General features: G+C 40.9%; 1 protein-coding gene across 3 annotated transcripts in view; it reads left to right on the top strand.

Moving 5' to 3' along the window:
* The window catches only part of ldb1a (LIM domain binding 1a), a 92401-nt gene that overhangs the window by 63919 nt on the left and 3970 nt on the right, over window positions 1-24512 (top strand). For 2 of the 3 annotated variants that reach the window (XM_060842194.1, XM_060842195.1), the window contains exons 3-10: window positions 997-1041; window positions 2110-2185; window positions 4540-4642; window positions 6919-7091; window positions 8728-8850; window positions 14328-14411; window positions 22199-22322; window positions 23449-23597. In XM_060842194.1, coding sequence (XP_060698177.1) covers window positions 997-1041; window positions 2110-2185; window positions 4540-4642; window positions 6919-7091; window positions 8728-8850; window positions 14328-14411; window positions 22199-22322; window positions 23449-23597 — 877 coding nt within the window. The remainder of the gene's footprint in view (window positions 1-996; window positions 1042-2109; window positions 2186-4539; window positions 4643-6918; window positions 7092-8727; window positions 8851-14327; window positions 14412-22198; window positions 22323-23448; window positions 23598-24512) is intronic. The other variant, XM_060842196.1, reaches the window with a different exon arrangement.

Here is a 24512-nt window from a genome sequence, read left to right on the forward strand (position 1 = left end):
TTGGTAGAGTAGATTCTGTCTGGTGAGTGGGCCAATAATCAGATGTCATACATTTAAAACCAAATGTAAAAAATCTAAAGAGTAGATGAGGCAAAATTATTTGCATTCAGAGAATCGTCAAGCTCTGGAATGTTGTTGCTGAAAAGGTGCTGAAAACTGATTCCATAAATAATTTTAAGGAGGCAGAACAAAAAAAAGGGATTGTGGGACTCAAGTACAACTGCTCATTCAAAGAGAAGGCACAATGGGCCGAATGGCCTCCTGTGTGCAGGTTTCTCTTGATGCTGTATTGTTTGAATGGTAATATCACAACAGTACCAGTTGGTGGCGATATTGTATATCCAGGCATTATGTGTACCATAATGCCCTCAACCAGAGGGGGCACTCTTCAATAAAACACTTGATTTTGTCTGGCACTTCTGCAGTGTGCTGTGTGAAATGACTAATGTTCTTGTTCACAGTTCAAAATAAACGTTTTGAAGGAAACATCATCACTTCCAGGAATACGAAACTGAAACTTGCCATCTCTGTGCACAACACAATTGCTGCAATTCAGCCTTTCATGCAAATTGTATTGAGATCAGAAACCTTGTGACTGAAATTCCCCTTATTTCCAAGACTTGTCTGTGCATCACTGTCTTGAACTGATACTCCAATGGTATGAGTAAAGTTTTCCAGACTAGAGAGAAATTCTGGGATACTTATATATTTGAGCAATAAAAAAATCCTGATCTTTGTTGATTTGCAAATGTAGGCTTGCCCAGCCAGTATTTATTACCAATCCTTAAATTGCCTTTGAGAAACTGATGGTCTCCTTAAATGCCCACTGCCCTTGTCCTTCTCAATAGTTGAGGTCACAACTTTTGAAAACTTTGTCTGAAGAAATGGTGACAAGTACTGTGGTAAAGGAGTAGAGGGTACTTATAATGTTGAGGATTAAAAGTGGATCCAGCTGTATTTTAAACTATCCTATTTCCTTTCTCTTCCTCTTAACAGTCCGACACCAATGTATCCTCCGACTTACCTGGAGCCTGGTATTGGGTAAGTGGCAGAATTGTAATCATAGTTTGACCATCAGTTGGATGGATCTTGTACTGGTGCATACAGAACTCAGAGTCTCCATGTTTGAATCAAAATCTGTCTATGTGTTTGACTTCCCATTCTCACAGGCATGAACTGAAAACTGTGTGTATCGAAACTGAGGTCATTGCAGGCAGACCTGTAATCCATTCTTCCTGCAGTGCTTACTTTGGAGTTAAATGGCTGTCCTGCTTACATTTTATTCATGATAACCAGTCCTTATTTAAAGTAACAATGGCAGAATTAGATCTTTATATTTAATTAGTTCATGTTCACTTTCTAAAAAACCACTTAATATGATTCCATATGATTATATAATTCTTTAGCATTGAGGATGTAGATTTGCTGACTGAGCTGGAAGGTTCATTTCTAGACGTTTTCATCATCCTACTAGGTAACATCTTCAGTGGGCCTCCGGAGGCCCACTGAAGATGTTACCTTAGTAGGATGATGAAACATCTGGAAATGAACCTTCTAGCTCAGTGAGCAAACCGATGTCCAGAACCTCAACCTGAGCTACAAATCTTCTCAAGACTCTTACCATTGAATTCATGATACACTATAAGATGTCAAATACCATGCTACAATTCCAACATGACTTTAACAAATAATGGTTTACTTAAATGCTTGCACCAATATTACCATTAATCTCTGTATTTCATACATGTTAACACTAAGCTGCAGTACATCAAGGATACATCAATTCTGGCACAGATACCATGGATTATTTAATATAATTTTCTCCCAATTATGGTGCTACCTAGATTACATGGACAACGTAAGCTCTTCAATTACTTTCTGATAATAAAGTGACTAGGCGACCTATGTAGGACTCCAAGACATGGATGAGTGATCTTCTCATTCCTTCATTTCTGAGAAAAGTATACCAGTTCACCGGAACTGAAAGCTATTTGAAGTCATTGTGCACTAACTACATAAACAACAAAGGGAGGTGATGGCCTAGTGGCATTAATCCAGACACTCAGGTAATGTAATGCATTGTTCAACAATTATTCTCTTTTTTAACAGGAGACACACACCTTACATGAATCAAACTGACTACAGGATATTCGAGCTCAACAAACGATTGCAGAACTGGGCAGAGGTAATTCTGCTTATTAATGGAAAGAATTTTCGTGTGGCAAAATGTTACGTTTTCCATTTCTGATACTTGGTGCCAATGTTTTAACACCTCCAGGATAGGTAAAGACAAGCTTAGTTACAGAGTAAACTTTCCTCTACATTGTACCATTGAGCACTCCCAAGATCTGTACACCAGGGTCGATAGAGTTAAAGCTCTTCTAAGCTGTCCCTGTCAAAAAAGCTCCCAAGGTGGATATAGCACAGGCATACAGGAAGTTATATTCTATCTATTGCTGGGCCGCAGGATTGCAACTACTCTTGACTTTTTTCCAGGCCTCTAATCTATGAAGCTGAGTTTAAGAATGCCATTCAACTTTGTTCTGCTGAGGGTAATTAACTTCGCTTTTAATTGGAATTGAGCTGGGGCTACCCTTCTCAGTGCCACTCAGCTAGAATTTAGTGTGATTGATCCAATTGATGCTCATGCTTATGAACCACATGAGCCTCCTGCACTCCAACGCTGTCTCATCCTTTCAGCATGTCCTTTTAATAATTTCTTTGTGTGTTTATTTGTCTAACCCAAACCATGTGCCTGGTGAGATTAGCTTGAAACTTCTCAATATGAAATTTTGTGATAATAATGCAAGCTTGTTGTGAATTGATAAGATACTGTTCAAGACTCTTCTGCATCCTGACCACTGACTGCTTGCAAACTCCTGACTGTTGGGTTTCTATTTTTGTGAGTGTTTGTTGAAGAAGGCATTTGGAAAACATTTTAATGACTGAGAAGGTAATGGTTGGAGTCCCAGTGTGAAAAATCGTTGTCCATGATCAGAGCTGCATAGGTGGGTTTGAAAATCAGGGATTGAAGAATGACACTGGCTTGAGAAGGATATGAGAATACAAGGAGCAGGCCATTCAGGCCTTCTAGCCACGTAATAATATCATTGAAATACCTGCACACAGGCTGGTCTCCTGTCACCAAATTTACATGTGCACAGTACATTGGCTGTGGCCAGCGAGCTTGGAGCCAGTCCCTGAAGTCAGGAGATTCTCTGAATTTCCTATTCATTTCCCAGTTTCAATCCTTACAAAACAGCAACAATGACATTTGTACATATAAGACAGTCCAATTACATATTTTCCTGTTCCTTTTTTAAAAAAAATTATTAAGCAATTACAAATCAGTTTACAAAACACACAGTTCACAAAAAAACAGTTAACATTTACAGCTGTGTACAACAGCAATTTTACAAGGAAGAGGACCAGCAAAACCAGGCCCCAAGCCTCATTGTTCAACCAGTTTTCAGGGAAATGAGGACAAATTTCAAATCCAAAGTTTCAATCCTTGCAAAACAGTAACAATAACATTTGTACATATAAGACAGTCCAATTACATAATTTCCTGTTCATGTCTGTCAGCCAGGCCTCCCTGATTGGCTTAGGTTAACAACTCCAATCAAGGATCTCATGGTTCATCTCATAAGATCCACCTGGTTCCAAACACTACAATCACGGAGGAGTCAAGACACTTCTGTTTGTTTTAAATGACCAGCCTTTCATTTTCAACTACCCCACCCTCAACTCAGTTTAGGACTCGCAGGTCAGGGATCACATTCACCAAGTATCAACTCTATTAATCATCTTTATAAGTTTTTATGCTTCAATGAACTATATCAGTCAACTTGTAGAGAAGCTAGGGCAGTGGTGACGGTCTTAACATCAGTACAGTCTGGCTATAACTTTCAGCAACTTGGGCTGAGACAATGCGTCTGCCTATCTTATCCAGTCAATCTTTCACCTAATTCATCTCATTGTTCACACAATATTTCTTATCCTCCCTCCGTTTCACACTTTGTCCCATCCGTCTCTCTTGTACCATCTTTATCAATCTTCTCCTATCTGCCCCTCAACATTTCTTTTGTTTTTTTAGATTACGTACAATGTGGAAACAGGCCCTTCGGCCCAAAAAGTCCACACCGACCCCCGACCCGCCGAAGCGCAACCCACCCAGACCCATTTCTCTACCCCTAACACTGTGGGCAATTTAGCATGGCCAATTCACCTGACCTGCACACCTTTGGACTGTGGGAGGAAACCGGAGCACCCGGAGGAAACCCACACAGACACAGGGAGAATGTGCAAACTCCACATAGTGAGTCGCCTGAGGCGGGAATTGAACCCGGGTCTCTGGCGCTGTTCGCTCATTCACTCTTTCTCCTTCTTATTCTCATACTTACTTTATAACTTTCTTATTTGCTGTCTCTTAATCTTTCATTTGGTTACCTCTCATTCATTTTGTTCTTCATTTTCATACTCTATCTTTCTGTGTCTCCTTTTTTACATTCTAGTCTAACTGAATCATGCTTTCTTCAGGAATGTGACAATCTCTGGTGGGATGCCTTTACCACAGAGTTTTTTGAAGATGATGCCATGTTAACCATCACCTTCTGTTTGGAAGACGGACCAAAGCGATACAGTAAGTGAAGTAGTTCCATGGTTTAATTCTCCAAAACATTCTTACCCTCCCCTTCCCGATGCCATACTCTCCACTGCTGATGACACCAGCAGTGAGCTCCTACAGTATCATTGGATAGAAAGTTTCACACTGGTTTAGCTGAATTCTCTCGAGTGCTATTTCTTCTAGTATCAGATTAAAAAATTAAAAGATCTGCAAACTTTCAGTGACTTGGAGATGGAGGCGTCCTCTTCGATTAGGACACTACCAGGTTCAATCCCTGACTTCCACTGAATTCAATGATTTGCCTTGGGTATGAAAATAAATCCCACCCCCACCAAGGTTTGTTGCTGCTGATCACCATCCTATAACTCTGCAGAAGCACGTAGACTTGAATGAAACAAGATTAGGTTCAGCCTTGATGCTGTCCTGGTTTAGCTCATTCAGTCTGACACTCGCCTTCAAGTCAGCAGGTTGTGGATTTAAGCCCTACTTTTGAGACTTCAATACAGCATTTAAAGTCACATTTCACTACAGTACTGACGGAGTGCAGCAGTGTCAGAAATGCTGTATGTTAGATGAGTCATTAAACTGAGGCCTTGTGTGCCTCGTGGATGGATGTTGTAAAATGACATGAAGCTGTTTCACAGAGGAACAGGGGAATTCTCCCTGGTGGCCTGACCAGTATTTATCCCTTAACCAACACGACTGAATGTGGAGCTGCTGGTGTTGGACTGGGGTGGGCAAAGTCAGAAATCACATGACATCAAGTTATCGTCCAACAGGTTTATTTGAAATCTCGAAGCTTTCGGAACGCAGCCCCTTCGTCAGGTGAAGTGAAGAGAACAGCACAATTTATAGGCAGAGAGATTAATAGATCATACAACTGGTGTAGTGGAGTGTCGAATAATAAGTCTGCAGGTGACTGAGTGTTAGACGATGTACTCCGTCTTGGTCACCTACAGAGACTTAGTATTCGACACTCCACTCACACCAGTTGTACGATCTTTTGGTCTCTCTGCCTATAAATTCTGTGTCTGTGTGCACTTCACCTGACGAAGGGGCAGCGCCCCAAATGCTTGTGCTTTCAAATAAACCTGTTAGACTATAACCTGTGTGACTTCCAATATTACTGAAAAATAGATTATGAGACAGTGGCTGTGGGCAAATTGGTTGATGATTTCTCATATCACAGCAACAAACTATATTTCAGAAATTAATTTGTGAAGTGCTTCAAAGTAGATAAACGGTGCTATAGAAATGCAACCTCTTTTATAAAGTCAGAAGTGGGGACATTCGCCAATGATTGCATAATGATCAATATCATACGCAGCTCCTCGGATACTGAAGCAGACCACGCTGAAATGCAACAAAATCTGGAAGGTGTCCAGGCTTGGGCTGATAAGTGGCAAGTAACATCTGCGCCACACAAATGCTAGGCAATGACCAACAACAATAAGAGATAATCTAACCACCACACCTTAATATGCAATGGTATAACCAGTACTGAATCCCCCACTGTCAACATCTTTGGGGTTATCATGGACCAGAAACTCAACTGGACTTGCCACATAAACACAGTGGATGCAAGAGCAGGTCAGAGGTCAGGAATACTCCGGCGACTAATTCACCTCCTGACTTCTATACTTCATCTTTAAGGCACGAGTGTCAGGGGAGTGATGGAATACTCCCCATTTGCCTAAATAGGTGCAGCTCTAACAACACTCAAGAAGTTTGATGCTATCTAGGACAAAACAGCCCATTTGATTGGCCTCACAACCATAAACATGCACAATTCCATCACTGATGCTGAGTTGCAGCAGTGTGTACTATCTACAAGATGCACTGCAGCAATTCGCCAAAACTCCTTAGACAGTACCTCCAAACCCACGAACACTTCCATCTAGAAGGACAAGGGCAGCAAACCACTACCTGCAAATTCCCTTCCAAGCCACTTACATCCAGATGTGGAAATATATTGCCTTTCTTCCATTGTTGCTGGATCAATATTCTGGAATTCCCTCCCTAATAGCGTTGTGGGTCAACCCATAGACTGAAGTAATTCAAGGAGGCAGCTCGCCACCTCCTATTCGAGGGCGACTAGGGACGGGCAATAAATGCTAGCCAGCCAGCAACACTCATGTCCCACAAATGAATCAATTAAAAAAAAAAGCCTCTGTTTTGACTGATTTTATTTTTTGGTGAATGGGTAAAGTGCTGGAGGAAGACTGGCAGCAGAGGAAGATCGTTACCTACATATCACATGTTAATTTCTATTTCTTCAAACTTTCTCATAGCTATTGGCCGGACTTTGATCCCACGCTATTTCCGCAGTATCTTCGAGGGAGGAGCAACTGACCTGTACTATGTCCTCAAACATCCAAAGGAATCATTCCACAATAATTTTGTATCATTGGACTGTGACCAGTGCACAATGGTGACACAACACGGGAAGCCCATGTTCACTAAGGTATGGCCTGATTCAGGAAACGAACCTTGTCGCCAAGGAGTCATATATGTGGGGCCTGTGATATGAAGGTGGGGAGCAGCTGAGTCCCAATTTCCTATTTTTCACAGGTTTCACAGAGTTTGTGTCTCTACAGTAGCTCTAGACAGCCTTATGAAGTGAGACAGACTGAATTATGTGATGTTGCAATAGCTCAGAGGATCTCCTGCACTGGTGGCATGAACTCCATTTACATATTTAGGTATATGTTCCTTTTAGATTAGATTCAATTCCCTCCAGTGTGGGAATTGAGTGTTCTCTGTATAAGCAGAAGCAAAATGTTTGTTCAGTTCATCTGTCATTTTTTTACTATCTAATGTCAGCTTCCTATAGTCACTCTCTAAAGGACCATCACTCACTTTACTCTTTTTCTTTTAAATACTTTCAGAATATCTGTTTTTACATTCCTAGCTAGTTTCCTTCTATATCCAATTTTTTCTTCTTCATTGAACTTCTAGTTATTCTTTGCTGTTCTCAATATTCTAACCAGTCACTTAACCTATGACTCATCTTTATGGGGTCAAATGCTTTTTTTCTGAAATTTGATACTTTGCCTAATTTTTTTAGTGAACACCAAATGTTGAGTCCTCCCTTTTAGAATTTTTCTTCATGGTAGGAATGTACTTATTTCTGAGTATTCTGAAATATCCCCTCAAATGTCTGTCGCTGTGTCTCTATTGGTCTGTCCCCCAGCCGAGTATATCAGTTCACTTCCACTTGCTCAGCATTCATGCCCATATAACTACCCTTATTTAGTTTTAAAACACTAGCTAGATGTAAAGTTCAGTCATATTGTGCTTGCTGTTACCTATGGTTGTCTTAGGTGATTATTTAATCCTCCCGCATTAAACAATGCCAAATTTAATGTGATCTGCACTGGTCATTTCCAAAAGGTGCCCTTGTAAAAGAAATTATGAACCTTTCATTCAGAATGCTATTGCCAATCGGATTTTTCAGATTATATATAGATTAAATGCACCCGTGATTTTTGATGTCTTTTTTATCAAAACCATATTTCTTCTTGTCTACTTTGTCCAATATTGTGGCTACTGTTTGGGGTCCTGTCGGCCACTTCCACTAGTGACTTCTTTCCCATACTATTCCTCATCTCCATCCAATTCCACATTCTGACTCCTAGGCCAAGGGCATCATTAAATATTGCACTAAAATCACACTTTTATCAACAAGAAGTCTTAGGATAAAATCTCAACAAAAAAATTAAGTTAGAGTTTGTAACTCTACTTACATCAAATAAACATTTTGCATTTCCACTCAAATTAGAGATGCTGCTGGCAAACCCTGATTCTATAGTTAAATTTGCAGAGGTGAGGTCTGGATCATTTTTTGATCCCTTCTTTGCTTTCTTTGTGTTGTACAACATCTTTTTAAAAAGGTGGGTAAATGATTTCTAGGCCCGTCATTATCTTTCCAAGAGCAACTTGAGCTGGGTGACCAATGTCAATTTGCCAGTGATGAATGAGAAAAACTGAGGGTGTAGCGTAATAGATTTATAACGAAGCTGCAGCTATGCGGTGCAGTATGCTGTTGAAATTGGCTCATCTACCATTGTTATTCATCTGACCAATGATTGTATTTTTAGGTATGCGTGGAGGGGCGGTTATATCTGGAGTTCATGTTTGATGATATGATGAGAATTAAGACCTGGCATTTTAACATCCGGCAACACCGTGAGCTGATCCCACGCAGCATCCTTGCAATGAATGTGAGTATCTACTTGCCAAGGCTGTGCTCATTCAGTCACTGAAATCTGTAAACTGTGGTCTTTATTCTCAGCATGCTTTAATAGTGGGGCATTTGCTGTTCAAGTCTCCAACCCTCACCTTGCCATGCACCTTGAAATTCACAAGAGAATTTTCTTCAGAGATTTGCTTCCTATAGTTCCAATTCAAACACATTGAGTAAGAGAAAACCTCTGCATTGTTTGGAAGCAATAATGTGTTTAAAAAGTACCTGCTGCTTCTAAAGACCATAAGGTGTGAGATCAGGAGTAGGCCATTTGACCCATCATGTCTAGCCCTCCATTAAGGAGATCATAGCTTACCTGTTAACCCTCAACTCCACTTTCTTGCCTTTTTTTCATACCCCTTTATTTCTGAATGATTCAAATTCACTATGTTCTGAGAGAAGAAATTGCTCATCATGTGTCTTACATGGGCAACTTCTCACTGAGGTTATGCCCTCTGGTCCGAGATGCCCGCAAGGCTTTTTTTTTATGTTTCACTAAGGTTTCTTCTCATTCTTCTAAACTGCGATTAATACAGGCCCAATCTACTCAATAAGAAAGTCCCTCCATACCTTGGATCAACTTTGTGAACCTTCTCTACTATTGCCAGTGTATCTTGCCTTAGATAAGAAAACCAAAATTGTTCAGTGTTCCAGGTGTAATCTGACAAGTGTCTTGTATAGTTTTTGCAAGGTGTCTCTATTTCTACACCCCATAACCTTCGAAATAAAGGACAATATTCCACTTGTCTTTCTATGTCTCCTGTAATTTGAATGATAGCATTTTGTGATTTATGTACAGTAACTCCCAAATATCTCTGTTTTGAGATTTCTGCAGTCTATCTCCATTTAAATAATATTCAATTCTTCTTTACCTCCCACCACTGATCCCTGTGGCACTATAATAGTTATGAGTTGCAATCCTGAAAATGCCTCCTTTATCCCAACACTCTGTATCTTCTATTATTCAGCCAATCCTGTATCCAAACTAATACACGACCTCCACATCTTATCTCATTAAGTAGCCTTATATGTGATACTTAAGCAAATCCCTTTTGGAAATCTAAGCATGGTTTTCCTTTATCTATCCTACTTGTTATACCCTCAAAGGATTCTAATAAATCAGTCAGGCATGATTTTCCCTTCATCAAGCCATGCTGATTCAGCTTGATTACATTGTGAAATTTTAAATGCTTCCATTATAATAGATTTTAATATGTTCCCAATCACTGATGTTAATCTAACTATTCTATAGTTACCTGTTTTGAATTCACTCCCTTGTTGAATAAGGGTTTTACAATGCCAGTTTTCTCATTTTCTGGGATGTTTTCCAGAATCTAAGGATTCTTGAAAGATTACTATCAGTACATGAACTATCTCTGTAGTTACTTCCTTCAAAATCCTATGATGTGACACACAAAGTCCAGGGGATTTAACAGCCTTAAATCCTTTAGATTTTCCTACTATTCTTTTCTCTATAATGTTGATATTACATTTGTTTCATCCTCACATTTTACTGCATGATTTAGTAATTTTGAACTGTTATTAAAGTCAGCCGTCACGACAATTGATGCGAAATATCTATTCAGTCCCTCTGCCATTTGTTGGATCCCTGGTATTATCTTTAAGGGGCCTATGTTCATTTTGGCCTCTCTACTCTCTTTTATATATTTGAAGAAGTGCTTGCCGTGCATTTTGACATTACCTGTTAGTTTACTGAAGAGGTTGGTTTTCTCTTTATAATATTTTAGGTCATTGTTTTTCTTTAAAACCTTCCCAGTCTTCTGGTTTACCCCTGATATTTTTGCCACGTTTTATATATTTGCATTCAATTTGGTACTATCCTTAACAACCTTGTTGATCATGTTATCCCTTCTGAGAATCCTACTTCCTCTGAGATCTATCTTTGTTTTGAATCATGAACTGTGTTCTTAAATGTCTACCATTGTCTCTCAACTGTGTTTTCTACTAACCCTTTCCCAGTCCATTTCAAATGACTTTGCCTTCATTCCTTTGTGATTTGCTATATTTAGGTTAACACAGTTGTTTCCAACATTTGTTTCTAACTGTCATATTGAATGCCAAATTCCATCATGTTATGGCCATTGTTTCCAATTGGATAATTCACGAAACCTGCATCATTACACATTAACATTGAAAATAGCCTGATCCCTCAATGGATTCACAACATATATTTCTAGGAAACTGCTGAATACTCTCAGTGAATTCTTCCTTGAATTTTTCCAAATCAACATGAAGATTAAAATCACCCATGATTAATATGCTATCTTTTTTACATGCCCTCATTATCTCCTACCTGGTGCCTATAGTTTACTTCCAACATGTTGACTGAGTTTTTTGAAGAAATAACAAAGAGGATTGATGAGGATAGAGTGGTAGATGTGACCTATGTGGACTTCAGTAAGGCGTTCGACAAGGTTCAGCGTGGGAGACTGGTTCGCCAGGTTAGATCTCACGGAATATAGGGAGATATAGAACTGGCTCAAAGGTAAAAGACAGACTGGTGGTGGAGGGTTGTTTTTCAGACTGGAGGCCTATGACCAGTGGAGTACCACCAGGATTGGTGCTGGGTCCACTACGTTTCATCATTTAATAAATGATTTGGATGTGAGCATAAGAGGTAAAGTTAGTAAGTTTGCAGATGACATCACAATTGGAGGTGTAGTGGACAGTGAAGAAGCTTACCTCAGATTGCAACAGGATCTTGATCAGATGGGCCAGTGGGCCGAGAACTGGCTGATGGTATTTAATTCAGATAAATGCGAGGTGCTGCATTTTGAGAGAGCAAATCTTCGCAGGACTTATACACTTAATGGTAAGGTCCTGGGGAGTGTTGCTGAGCAAAGAGACCTTGGAGGGCAGGTTCATAGCTCCTTGAAAGTGGAGTCGCAGATAGAAAGGATACTGAAGAATGAGTTTTGTATGTTTTCCTTTATTGGTCAAAGTATTGAGTACAGGAGTTGGGAGGTCATTGGCGGCTGTACAGAACATTGGTTAGGCCACGATTGGAATATTGCGTGCAATTCTGGTCTCCTTATCAGAAAGATGTTGTGCAACTTGAAAGGGTTCAGCAAAGATTTCTTTACAAGGATGTTGCCAGGGTTGGAAGATTTGAGAGATAGGGAGAGGCTGGGACTGTTTTCCCTGGATCGTCGAAGGCTGAGGGGTGACCTTATAGAAGTTTACATAATTGAGGGGCATGGATTGGATAAATAGACAAAGTCTTTTCCCTGGGGTGGGGGAATCCAGAACTAGAGGCATAGGTTTAGGGTGAGAGGGGAAAGATATAAAAGAGACCTAAGGGGCAACTTTTTCATGCAGAGGGTGGTACATGTATGGAATGAGCTGCCAGAGGAAGCCGTGGAGGTGGGTACAATTGCAACCTTTAAGAGGCATGTGGATGGGTATATGAATAGGAAGGGTTTGGATGGGTATGGGCTGGATGCTGGCAAGTGGGACTAGATTGGGTTGGGATACCTGGTCGTCATGGACAAATTGGACCGAAGGGTCTGTTTCCATGCTGTACATCTCTTTGACGATAGGACTCTGTGTTTTCTTCCCTTCATTGTCCTTACCTGCACCCATATGGATGGAAGATCATTTCTTACTATCATACTTATGGCATCTCATTAACTGCTAGGTTCCAAATACTTTGGGCCTTAAAGTAAACAGCCATAAATTTTGCTATTTCCCTCCCTTCTTTCCCTTGACTCTATTTTTTTTAATGCTTGCAGATGTACCCTCTTGATATCATTATCCAAAAGGTTGCCCTGCAATGCTGCCATATTATTTAACTTTGTAAGCATGTGTTTCACATCTCCTGATTGCAGCTCCCACCCAATTAATTAAAAGCCATCCCATCAGCCCCACATTTCTGGTGAAGCCCAAACAACTCCCTTCCGCTGCAGTACTGGTGCCGTCCCCATGAATAGAAACCTATTCCACCCTCACCAATCCTTGAGCCACGCATTTAGCTCTTGGATTTTATTTACCGTTTGTCAGTTTTCCCATCACTCAGGTAGTAATCCTAAGATTTATTATTACCTTTAAGGTTCTGCTTTCTTAATTAGCTTCTAATTGTTCAAAACTGTTCTGTTTAAATACAATCTTCTTTCTAATCCTATTAGGACCATCAGTAAAGTAATTTGATTTCATTCTTGTGCAATGTTAACTTGATCGTGCAAATTCAAGAATGCATTTTAGTTAATAGCACAAGCTTGATAAAATTACTTCCCATAGTTCTCAAGAAACTTTTCCTGTCAAAATGAATGGTTTGAAAGTTTAAAAGCCCAACTAAATAGTTTCACTCTCTATTGTTTTGGCTAGTGTCTTTGAAGTGTTTACACTTTGAATATTCTCTTCAATTAATATTTCAAGTGAAATTTCCTTGCCTTTTTAATGTGTGATGTAACTTCCACAAGTTAACGTTACACTGTCAGTTTATTCTGTCGCGTTCTGCTCTGAGGAAGGTGGAGTTGAGGTCAGAAATCAGCCATGATCTTACTAATAATTGAACAGCCTCAAGGAATTGAATGACCTTGTGCTGCTCCTATTTCTTATGTACTTCAGTCCAAGCCCCAGGCTCTCAGATGCAAGGGATTTGGTCCTTTGCAAAGTGATAGGTCATTGATGGCTAAGGTGTGTCACGTGTAATGACACCCGATCTGTCAGGTCAAATAAGTCAGTGGAGTTGCAGATAGACAGGGTAGTGAAGAAGGCACTTGGTAAGCTTGCCCTTATTGGTCAGTACATTGAGTATAGGAGTTGGGAGGTCATGTTGTGGCTGTATGGCACGTGGGTTAGGCCACTTTCGGAATACTGCATTCAATTCTGGTCTCCCTGCTATAGGAAAGATGTGAAACTTGAAAGGATTCAGAAAAGATGTTGCCAGGATTGAGCTACAGGGAGAGGCTGAAAACGCTAGGGTTATTTTCTCTGGTGTGACAGAGGCTGGGGGGTGACATTATAAAAGTTTATAAAATAATGCAGGGTATGGATAGAATGAGTAGCCAAGGTTTTTTTTCCCAGGATAGGGGAGTCCAAAACTAGAGGGCAGAGGTTTAAGATGAGACGGCAAACATTTAAAATTAACCTAAGGTGCAACTTTTTCACAGAGCGTTATACATGTATGGAATGAGTTGCCAGAGGAGGAGATGGAGCCTGTTATAATTGTGACATTTAAAAGGCATCTGGAGGGGCATATGAATGGGAAGGGAGATTTAGAGGGATATGGGCCAAGTGCTGACAAATGGGAATAGGTCAGTTTGGGATATCTGGTTGGCATGAATGAGGTGGACCAAAAAGTCTCTTTCTGTGCTGTACGTCTCTGAGTCTATAAACTCCCTCACCCAAGCCAGAAGAACCTGAGTGTTGGCATTAGTAAGTCGATCCTCACCAACCAGTTAATTGATCTTATTCCATTTCTTTTCCTCACAGTCCCAGGACCCACAGATGCTGGATCAGTTGTCAAAGAACATCACAAGATGTGGCCTGTCCAACTCTACTCTCAACTACCTCCGAGTAAGAGCACTTCAAAGTAAAGCGTTCTAGTTTAAAAATCCACTCAGAAGAAACAAGGCACCACAGTCTCTTGGTGACACTTCAGTCCTTGTCAGATATTAATGCTACACATCCCTTAGAAAACTGAAATTGAAAGAGAAGTTCTACTTCGAGCAAAATATACTTATTCTCTATGGCATCGGATTTTCCAGCAGTACTTCATCATTTTTTTGCTGCATTTCTGAGCACTTTATCAAAATAGCTCTGCTTCAGCTATGGAGCATCCCAGCTATTAGACCACAGAAAGGCACCATTGCAGGAGCTAGCTATTGATTATAAATACAGCAAATACATGTCCAAAGAACAAGTCCTTTGATTTCCTAAAGTGGTCCTTAGCCACTACTCAAATCAATGCCATTCTCTCAATGTCCTCACCACGGGCAGCTATTTCAGGATAGATTTGTTGTGTCAAATTAAACAGGTTCAGTCCTCATCTTTGCTTTCTTTTCAACAGAGTAGCAGATTTAATTAGTACATTGAAATGTATAAGTTTGAGTTTGATTTATTGTCGCATATACCAAGATACAGTGAAAAGTGTTGATTTGCTTGTCATATAGACCGATCTTACCATACAAAATGTATCAGGGTAGCAGAGCAGAGTGCAGAATACAGTGTCAAAGCCGCAAAGAAGATGTAGAGGGAGAGATCAACATAAACATTTGAAAGGACCGTTCAAAAGTCGAATAACAGCGAGGAAGATGTTCTTGAATCTATTCATAGGTGTTTTCAAACTTTATATTTTCTGCCCAATGGAAGAAGGTGGAAGAGAGCATAACTAGGGTGGGAGAGTTCTTTGATTTGCTGGTTCCTTTTTCGAGGCAGTGGGAAGTACAGCTGGAATCAGTGGATGGAAGGCTTGTTTGTGTGGTGGACTGGGCTGAGTTCATGACTCTAGTTTCTTGCAGTCCTGGGAAGAGCAGTTGCCATACCACTTTGTGATGCATCCAGATTGGATACCTTCTGTGGTGCATCTATAAAGATTGATCACAGTCTTTGTGGCCATGTTGAATTTCCTTAGCCTCTTGAGGAAGTAGAGATGTTGTGCTTTCTTGACAACCGCCTCGATGTGGTTGGACCAGGACAGGTTGTTGGTGATCATTACTCCAGGAACTTGGTGCTCTTGACCATCTCCAGCTCAGCACCATTCATGGAGACAGGAGCTTACCCTCCACTCTTCTTCCTGAAGTTAATGACTAGCTCCTTCATTAAGCTGACATTGAGGGAGAGCTTGTTGTCTTTACACCATGTCACTAAGCACACAATCTCTTTCCTATACTCCATCTTGTCATTGTTTGAGATCCGACCTAAAACGGTGGTGTCATCATCAAACTTGTAAATGAAGACATGAGTGTATAAGGCCTATAGTAAGGGGCTGAGTACGCAGCCTTGTGGGGCACCATTGTTGAGGATTATCGTGGAGGAGGTTGATTGCAGTCTATGAGTCAGGAAGTTGAGGATCCAGTTACAGAGAGGGAAGCCAAGACCTAGATCTTGGAGTTTAGAGATAAGTTTGTTTGGAATTATGGTGTTGCAGGTGGAGCTGTAGTCATAAGTAGGACCTTGATGTAGCTATCCTTGTTATCCAGATGTTCCAGGGATGAGCGCAGGGCCAGGGAGATGGTGTCTGCCGTTGACCTACTGCGACATGTCCATTGTAGGGACATTGCTTAGGATCAAGGCAGTCTGATAGGCTGGAATTGATGTAAGCCATGACTAACCCCTCAAAGTTCTTCATAGTCAGGGAGGTCACTGGGAGTAGTCATTGAGGCACACTGAATGATTTTTCTTTGGCACTGGGATGATGGTGGTCTTCTTGAAAGAGGTGAGAACTTCAAATCAGAGTAAGGGGAGATTAAAGATGCCTGTAATATTCCTGTCAGCTGATCCACACAGGATCTGAGTGCACAGCTGGGGACCAAATGAGTGCTTTGCAAACTGTGACATCCTACAGTAAAGGTTGCCAAATTGTGGCTGCTAAGCCTTAGGCCTCAACACCCAGGCTGCTCAATTCCACATTTATGTATAATTATTGTTTGTTTGAGTCATTTTGTGGTGTGGCACCAGGAAGAAATTATTACAGTATGATTTAAAATGAAATAAACTGTACTGCAAGCAATTGGACTTCAGCTATAGGCAACTGTGGCCACATAATACATGATTTAAAATACTAATTCTTAGGTTGAGGGCATTACCTGAAGATGGCAGTTGAACCACTTTGTAAACCAGTACAGCCCATGTAGTGTAGTTACTTCACAGTGCTGTAAGGGAGTTTGAGGAATTTGACCCAGTGATGATAAAAAAAAGGGCATTACAGTGCAGTACAGGATCTTGGGCCCTTCTGCACTGACCTGTAGAACTGATTCAAAGCCCATCTATCTTACACTATTCTAGTTTCATCCATATATTTATCCAATGACCATTTAAATGCCCTTAAAGTTGGCAAGTCTACCCCTGTTGCAGGCAGTGCGTTCCATGCCTCTACTACTCTGAGTAAAAAAAAACTACCTCTGACAAAAATATCTGATATATCTCCAACCAGATGTTACCGAGCCAGATAGTTACATGATTGACTTTAAGCTATCACCTGTGCGATAATGAGCAGTAATATTCTACTACCAAAGCTAGTCCATAGCAATGTCTTTCACTGCAGCTCAAATGGAGTTTTGCTCTTGAATGTAATCTTTAAATTTATCTTGCCAGATCTTTGGCTGACCGTGCCATCTGATAGTGTCCATTCCACTGCCCCTTTGGCGCAACATACCTTCTGGAGGTGAAGAACATGTACTGTCAGTCTTACTTATCTCTGTCACAATATCCTGCAGGCACTTCGTTCAGTCTTCCTTAGCACTTCTTCATCAGTGACGCTAACCCTCCATGTAACACTCAAGATCTTAATGTAGGCAGGGCTTTTCAAAAATCCCCAAATACCAGTCTGTTACTATCAGCAATTATAAATTTATGCTATTAAAAATAAAGTTTATTTAAATTTTATATATGACTTCCAAGGTGTCAAGGTAGAAAGATGAAAAACATTGATTCCTTTGTTCAAAGTCTGATTATCAATTTGTTTTAATTTGTTTTTGGGACATGACAGCATTTATATCCTGGATAATTATCATCTTACTATATTTCATCATTTCTGGGTATGGGTGTCACTGGCAAAATTTTGAAATTTCTACAACAGATGGTCATGTTTGACTCAGTAAAATACAGTAATGATTACAACATTTCAATATATTCCAGATTGAGTGGTGGGAATTCTGGGTGAGTTTGAGTTTGATTTGTTGTCACATGTATTGAGGTACAATGAAAACTATTGTTTTGCTTGCTATACAAGGAGATCGTGCCATACAAAGTGCAACAGGGTAGCAGAACAGAGTGCAAAATACAATGTTACAACATGGTGAGGACAGTGCAGGAGAGAGAGAGAGAGGGGGGGGGGGTGGGGGAGAGAGAGAGAACATGCACAGTTACCGCCTTTGCTGTTTGAATTCGTGTATCGCTGGACATCGGAGTGCATCTGGGAAAATTAACAAACAGTGAAATTCACAACTAATCTTGGAGGAACTGTTGGGCGAAGTTCACAGCACAGAATCAGATAAGTTAATTGTTGTTTTAAGTCTGTCCAAGAGAAAGGCTGTATTACTGAGTACAGTGTGTTCTTTTTTGATTATATGTTTTTGGAGAGAAGTCTCTTGATTAAACTTAAAGTATAAGCCATAGCTATTAATTTAACCTGGGGCAGTGTTTGTAGAGGAATAAGACTGTGTTATTTTCTGTGTCTGTAGATTGTGAAGGAGCAAAAATGGCCTTTGCATCTCGTCAGATGTGGGAGTTCAAAGAGAGTTTAAGGGTTACTGCGGATTATATCTGCCTTCAATGCTGTTTGATGCGAATCTTATCAGATCGAGTGGATGAGTTGGAGAGACAGATAGAAGTGATGAGGAATTTGCAACAGCAACAGTTTGTGATGGATGGCAGTTATAAGAAGGGGAGAAAGTCTCAGATACAGTCACATAGATGGGTTAACTCCAGGAAGGGTAAGAGAGGTAGACAGCTAGTGAAGGAGTCTTTTGTGGATAGACCCATTTCAAACAGGTATGCTGTTTTGGAAAATGTAGGGGGTGATGGATTCTCTGGGGAACATAGCACGAACAGCCAAGTTTTTGGTATTGAGACTGGCTCTAATGCAACGAGGGGTACGTCGGCTTCCAAGAGATCAATTGTGTAAGGGGATTCTGTAGTCAGAGGTACAGACAGACGTTTCTGTGGCCAGCAGAGAAAAAGCAGAATGGTGTGTTGCTTCCCTGGTGCCAGTATCAAGGATATCTCAGAGAGGGTGCAGAATGTTATCACGGGGGAAAGAGGCCAGCAGGAGGTCCGTGTCCACATTGGAACCAATGACATAGGAAGGGAAAAGATTGAGATTCTGAAGGGAGATTACAGAGAGTTAGGCAGGAATTCAAAAAGGAGGGTCCTCAAGGATAGTAATATCTGTATTACTCCCAGTGCTACAAGCTAGTGAGGGCAGGAATAGGAGGATAGAGCAGATGAATGCATGGCTGAGGAGCTGGTGTATGGGAGAAGGATTCACATTTTTGGATCATTGGAATCTCTTTTGAGGTAGAAGTGACCTGTACAAGAAGGACGGATTGCACCTAGATTGGAAGGGGACTAATATACTGGCAGGGAGATTTGCTAGAACTGCTTGTGAGGATTTAAACTAGTGAGTGGGGGGTGGGACCAGGGAGATGGTGAGGAAAGAGATCGATCTGAGACTGGTACAGCTGAGAACAGAAGTGAGTCAAACAGTCAGGGCAGGCAGGGACAAGGTAGGACTAATACATTAAACTGCATTTATTTCAATGCAAGGGGCCTAACAGAGAAGGCAGGTGAACTCAGGGCATGGTTAGGACAATAGGACTGGGATATCATAGCAATTACAGAAACATGGCTCAGGGATGGGCAGGACTGGCAGCTTAATGTTCCAGGATACAAATGCTACAGGAAGGATAGAAAGGGAGGCAAGAGAGGAGGGGGAATGGCATTTTTGATAAGGGATAGCATTACAGCTGTGCTAAGGGAGGATATTCCCTGAAATCCATCCAGGGAAGTTATTTGGGTGGAACTGAGAAATAAGAAAGGGATGATCACCTTATTGGGGTTGTATTATAGACCCCCGAATATTCAGAGGGAAATTGAGAAACAAACTTGTAAGGAGATCTATAATAAGGTAGTTATGGTAGGGGATTTTAACTTTCCATACATCGATTGGGACTGCCATAGTGTTAAAGGTTTAGATGGAGAGGAATTTGTTAAGTGTATACAAGACAATTTTCTGATTCAGTATGTGGATGTACTATTAGAGAAGGTGCAAAGCTTGACCTACTCTTGGGAAATAAGGCAGGGCAGGTGACTGAGGTGTCATTGGGGGAGCACTTTGGGACCAGCGACCATAATTCTATTTGTTTTAAAATAGTGATGGAAAAGGATAGACCAGATCTAGAAGCTGAAGTTCTAAATTGGAGAAAGGCCAATTTTGACGGTATTAGGCAAGAACTTTCGAAAACTGACTGGAGACAGATGTTCGCAGTTAAACGGATGGCTGGAAAATGGGAAGCCTTCAGAAATGAGATAACGAGAGTCCAGAGAAAGTATATTCCTGTCAGGGTGAAAGGGAAGGCTGATAGGTAAATGCTGGATGACTAAAGAAATTGAGGGTTTGGTTAAGAAAAAGAAGGAAGCATATGCCAGGTACAGACAGGATAGATCGAGTGAATCCTTAGAAGAGTATAAATGAAATAGGAGTATACTTAAGAGGGAAATCAGGAGGGCAAAACGGGGAATGAGATAGCTTTGGCAAATAGAATTAAGGAGAATCCAAAGGGTTTTTACAAATATATTAAGGAGAAAAGGGTAACTATGGAGAGAATAGCGCCCCTCAAAGATCAGCAAGGCAGCCTTCATGTGGAGCCACAGAAAATGGGGGAGATACTAAATGAATATTTTGCATCAGTATTTACTATGGAAAAGGATATGGAAGATATAGACTGTAGGGAAATAGATGGTGACATCTTGCAAAATGTCCAGATTACAGAGGAGGAAGTGCTAGATGTATTGAAACGGTTAAAGGTGGATAAATCCCCAGGACCTGATCAGGTACACCCGAGAACTCTGTGGGAAGCTAGAGAAGTGATTGCTGGGCCTCTTGCTGAGATATTTGTATCATCGATAGTCACGGGTGAGGTCCAGAAGACTGGAGGTTGGCAAACGTGTTGCCACTGTATAAGAAAGGTGGTAAGGACGAGCCAGGGAACTATAGACTGGTGAGCCTGACCTCGGTGGTGGGCAGTTTGTTGGAGGGAATCCTGAGGGACAGGATGTAAATGTATTTGGAAAGGCAAGGACTGATTAGGGATAGTCAACATGGCTTTGTGCATGGGAAATCATGTCTCACAAACTTGATTGAGTTTTCTGAGGAAGTAACAAAAATGATTGGTGAAGGCAGAGCAGTAGATATGACCTATATGGACTTCAGTAAGGCATTTGACAAGGTTCCCCATGGGAGACTGGTTAGCAAGGTTAGATCTCATGGAATACAGGGAGAACGAGCCATTTGGATACTGAACTGGCTCAAAGGTAGAAGACAGAGGGTGGTGGTGGAGGGTTGTTTTTCAGACTGGAGGCCTGTGACCAGTGGAGTGCGACAAGGATCGGTGCTGGGTACTCTACTTTTTGTCGTTTACATAAATGATTTGGATGCGAGCATAAGAGGTACAGTTAGTAAGTTTGCAGATCACACCAAAATTGGAGGTGTAGTGGACAGTGAAGAGGGTTATCTCAGATTACAAGAAGATCTGGACCAGATGGGCCAATGGGCTGAGAAGTGGCAGATGGAGTTTAATTCAGATAAATGTAAGGTGCTACATTTTGGGAAAGCAAATCTTAGCAGGACTTATACACTTAATGGTAAGGTCCTAGGGAGTGTTGCTGAACAAAGAGACCTTGGAGTGCAGGTTCATAGCTCCATGAAAGTGGAGTCACAGGTAAATAGGATAGTGAAGAAGGTGTTTGGTATGCTTTCCTTTATTGGTCAGAGTACTGAGTACAGGAGTTGGGAGGTCATGTTGGGGCTGTACAGCACATTGGTTAGGCCGCTGTTGGAATATTGCATGCAATTCTGGTCTCCTTCCTATCAGAAAGATGTTGTGAAACTTGAAAGGGCTCAGAAAAGATTTACAAGGATGTTGCCAAGGTTGGAGGATTTGAGCTACAGGGAGAGGCTGAACAGGCTGGGGCTGTTTTCACTGAAGCGTCGGAGGCTGAGGGGTGACCTTATAGAGATTTACAAATTATGAGGGGCATGGATAGGATAAATAGACAAAGTATTTTCCCTGGGGTCAGGGAGTCCAGAACTAGAGGGCATAGGTTTAGGGTGAGACTTTTTCACGCAGAAGGTGGTATGTGTATGGAATGAGCTGCCAGAGGATGTGGTGGAGGCTGGTACAATTGCAACATTTAAGAGGTATTTGGATGGGTATATGAATAGGAAGGGTTTGGAGGGATATAGACCGGGTGCTGGCAGGTGGGACTAGATTAAGCATTAAGGTGGATAATGTAACATTCCTCTTGTCTTTGTCTCCTATCTAATTCTGCTCCTTACTCATCAAATCCTCATTCTCCTTCTGCCACAAATTCATTCTTCCCTCCTCATGCTTCCCATTGCTCTCTTCTCCTCTCTCTGGCAGCTCTGTGTTATTTTAGAGCCAATGCAGGAGTTGATGTCCAGGCATAAAACCTACAGTTTAAGCCCAAGGGATTGCCTCAAAACATGCCTGTTCCAAAAGTGGCAGCGGATGGTTGCTCCCCCTGGTAAGTACATGAGAAGCTTTGTTGTTTTTTCATTACTATACATCTGCCAACAGTGGAAGAAAATGAGAAAAACAATGATTCCTGTTTACAAAAACACTCCCATGAGGAAGTTCGTTACACTCATTTAGAGGGTGTAACAAGGAATCACTTCAGTGATCAATGGTCTGCACCCTGAGAACCTTTCTAAGGCTGGGCTTGACCATCTAAAGAAAGCATTGGACAATCTTGGTTAAACTTTGGTGCTCTAGCAGTTCTTCCTTGACATACAATTACTGAGAAGACAAGGATTTTGACATTCATGTTTTCAAAATGGATGAGATGCATGTGGAGGTACAGGAGGCACTGACAGTCTCCCTAAAGAATGATAATGAGGCTCGAAGCCCAGTTTTCGGTTAGCTTCAAGCCTGTAAACATTCATAAGGGAATGCCCATCACATAGTATAAATGGCAGTACTTGTGTTCCCTAATACTTCCATGAGTAACTTGAGACTACAAAGATGCTCAGTTGAATTATTTGAGTTTATATTTAAACTGATGTATGATTCATTAGAAGAGGGAAGGGAGAGAAACAATTTTTGCCTTGCTGGACAATTTTGTGTGTAATATGCTTGAAGCTGAATGACATTAATCATCAGCATTCACATGACTATCAGTAATTGAACAGGCTTTACAATGATATAAACCAGGGTGACGAAATAAGACCATGCTTTCTGGAAATGATGTCCAAACACTGATGAGGAGTAAACCATTTATATCTATCAGCCTAAGTGAATAGACACACACCCATTTCGTACAACTTTAAACAAGACAGACTAGAAGATTGTGGGTTTTCAAAAAAGCACCAGGTCAGCTGATACAGAAATAGAAAATTGTCACTGACAGAATAATATATCTGAATGCGATGGACCTACCCTGGTTGTAAATGTTTGGGTTTCATTCCCCAAAACAACAGATCAATAAAAATTATCTATAGGCTGAGAGTTGAGGTGAAAATACCTCTTAAGCAAGTTTAAGGAGTTTTGGTAAAATTACTAATTATAATAATAATTATTACTATTTCATAATATAAAACTAATAATTATTATTATGATTATTATTAATTGATACCGATTGCTTGTTTTGGCAGCTGAACCAGCCAGGCAGGCACCAAGCAAACGCAGGAAAAGGAAAATGTCTGGGGGCAGCACCATCAGCAGTGGCCCAAATTCCAACGCCAACAGCAACAACAAAAAGAAGAGTCCGGCTAGTAGCTTTGCGCTGTCCAGTCAGGTACCTGTAAGCATCCACGTTTCTTTGCCCTTCACTCACTGATCCATACGAGGACAGGAAATGAGCTGATTTTCCACTTTTTCTGAGAGATTTTCTTTGGATTTTACGTTGTTGTTATCACTTTGTTTCACTCTTTCTATGAAGTGTCAGCTTTGAATGCTAAGCTAGTTACCACTGGTACTGCTTGGTCTAGGGTGATCACTCAGACACCTTACCTAAGGGCATGATGGTGGGACTGTGCACCCCAGAACCAGTCAGTAAGTCATATCTTCAAGAGCTGGACCTGGAGGTGGGGGGGGAGAAATGGAAATTTAAGTGATGGGGAGGGCAAATAATAAATAGAGAAGTGTTGGCATATTAGATACATTGGTTATTGAACTTTTCCAAACTTCACCGAATGGATGAGTTTCTGACCATCTGGATTTGCTGGAGTGAATTGGAAATTCTATTCGGGAGAAAGAGGAGGAATGTCTAGCAGACCTGGTCCCAGCTGTGATTTGGGTTGTCTACCTTTTTCTTGACAAAATGTTATGTATATGGGAGTGTGAGAGATGGATTTGTAGATCATGAGGGCAATAAAGGAAATGAATGTCAATGGTGGGTAGAATATACTAACAAATTGACACATGAATTCCAACACTACTGTCAACTGTAGACTCATGTGAAAATCATACGCAAGATAGTTCTCTGTTGTAGGTACTTCTAGGTGTGTGTCTGGAGTTCTGTGTGCGCGGTTTAAATTTGATTGTGTGCGTTTTGTTGTTTTATACCTATATGCCTCAAATTTAAAATTTTCATTCTTGGGTTCAAATTTTTCCATAGTCTCTCCTTTCACTAACTGAACCATACAACCCTCCCAAGATCTCTGCGTTCCCCAGTTCTGGTGTCACGTGCTTCCTGGATATTGTTCTGCCTGATCAT

The sequence above is a fragment of the Hemiscyllium ocellatum genome, chromosome 22 (genome assembly GCF_020745735.1).
Source record: "Hemiscyllium ocellatum isolate sHemOce1 chromosome 22, sHemOce1.pat.X.cur, whole genome shotgun sequence".
NCBI lineage: Eukaryota > Metazoa > Chordata > Chondrichthyes > Orectolobiformes > Hemiscylliidae > Hemiscyllium > Hemiscyllium ocellatum.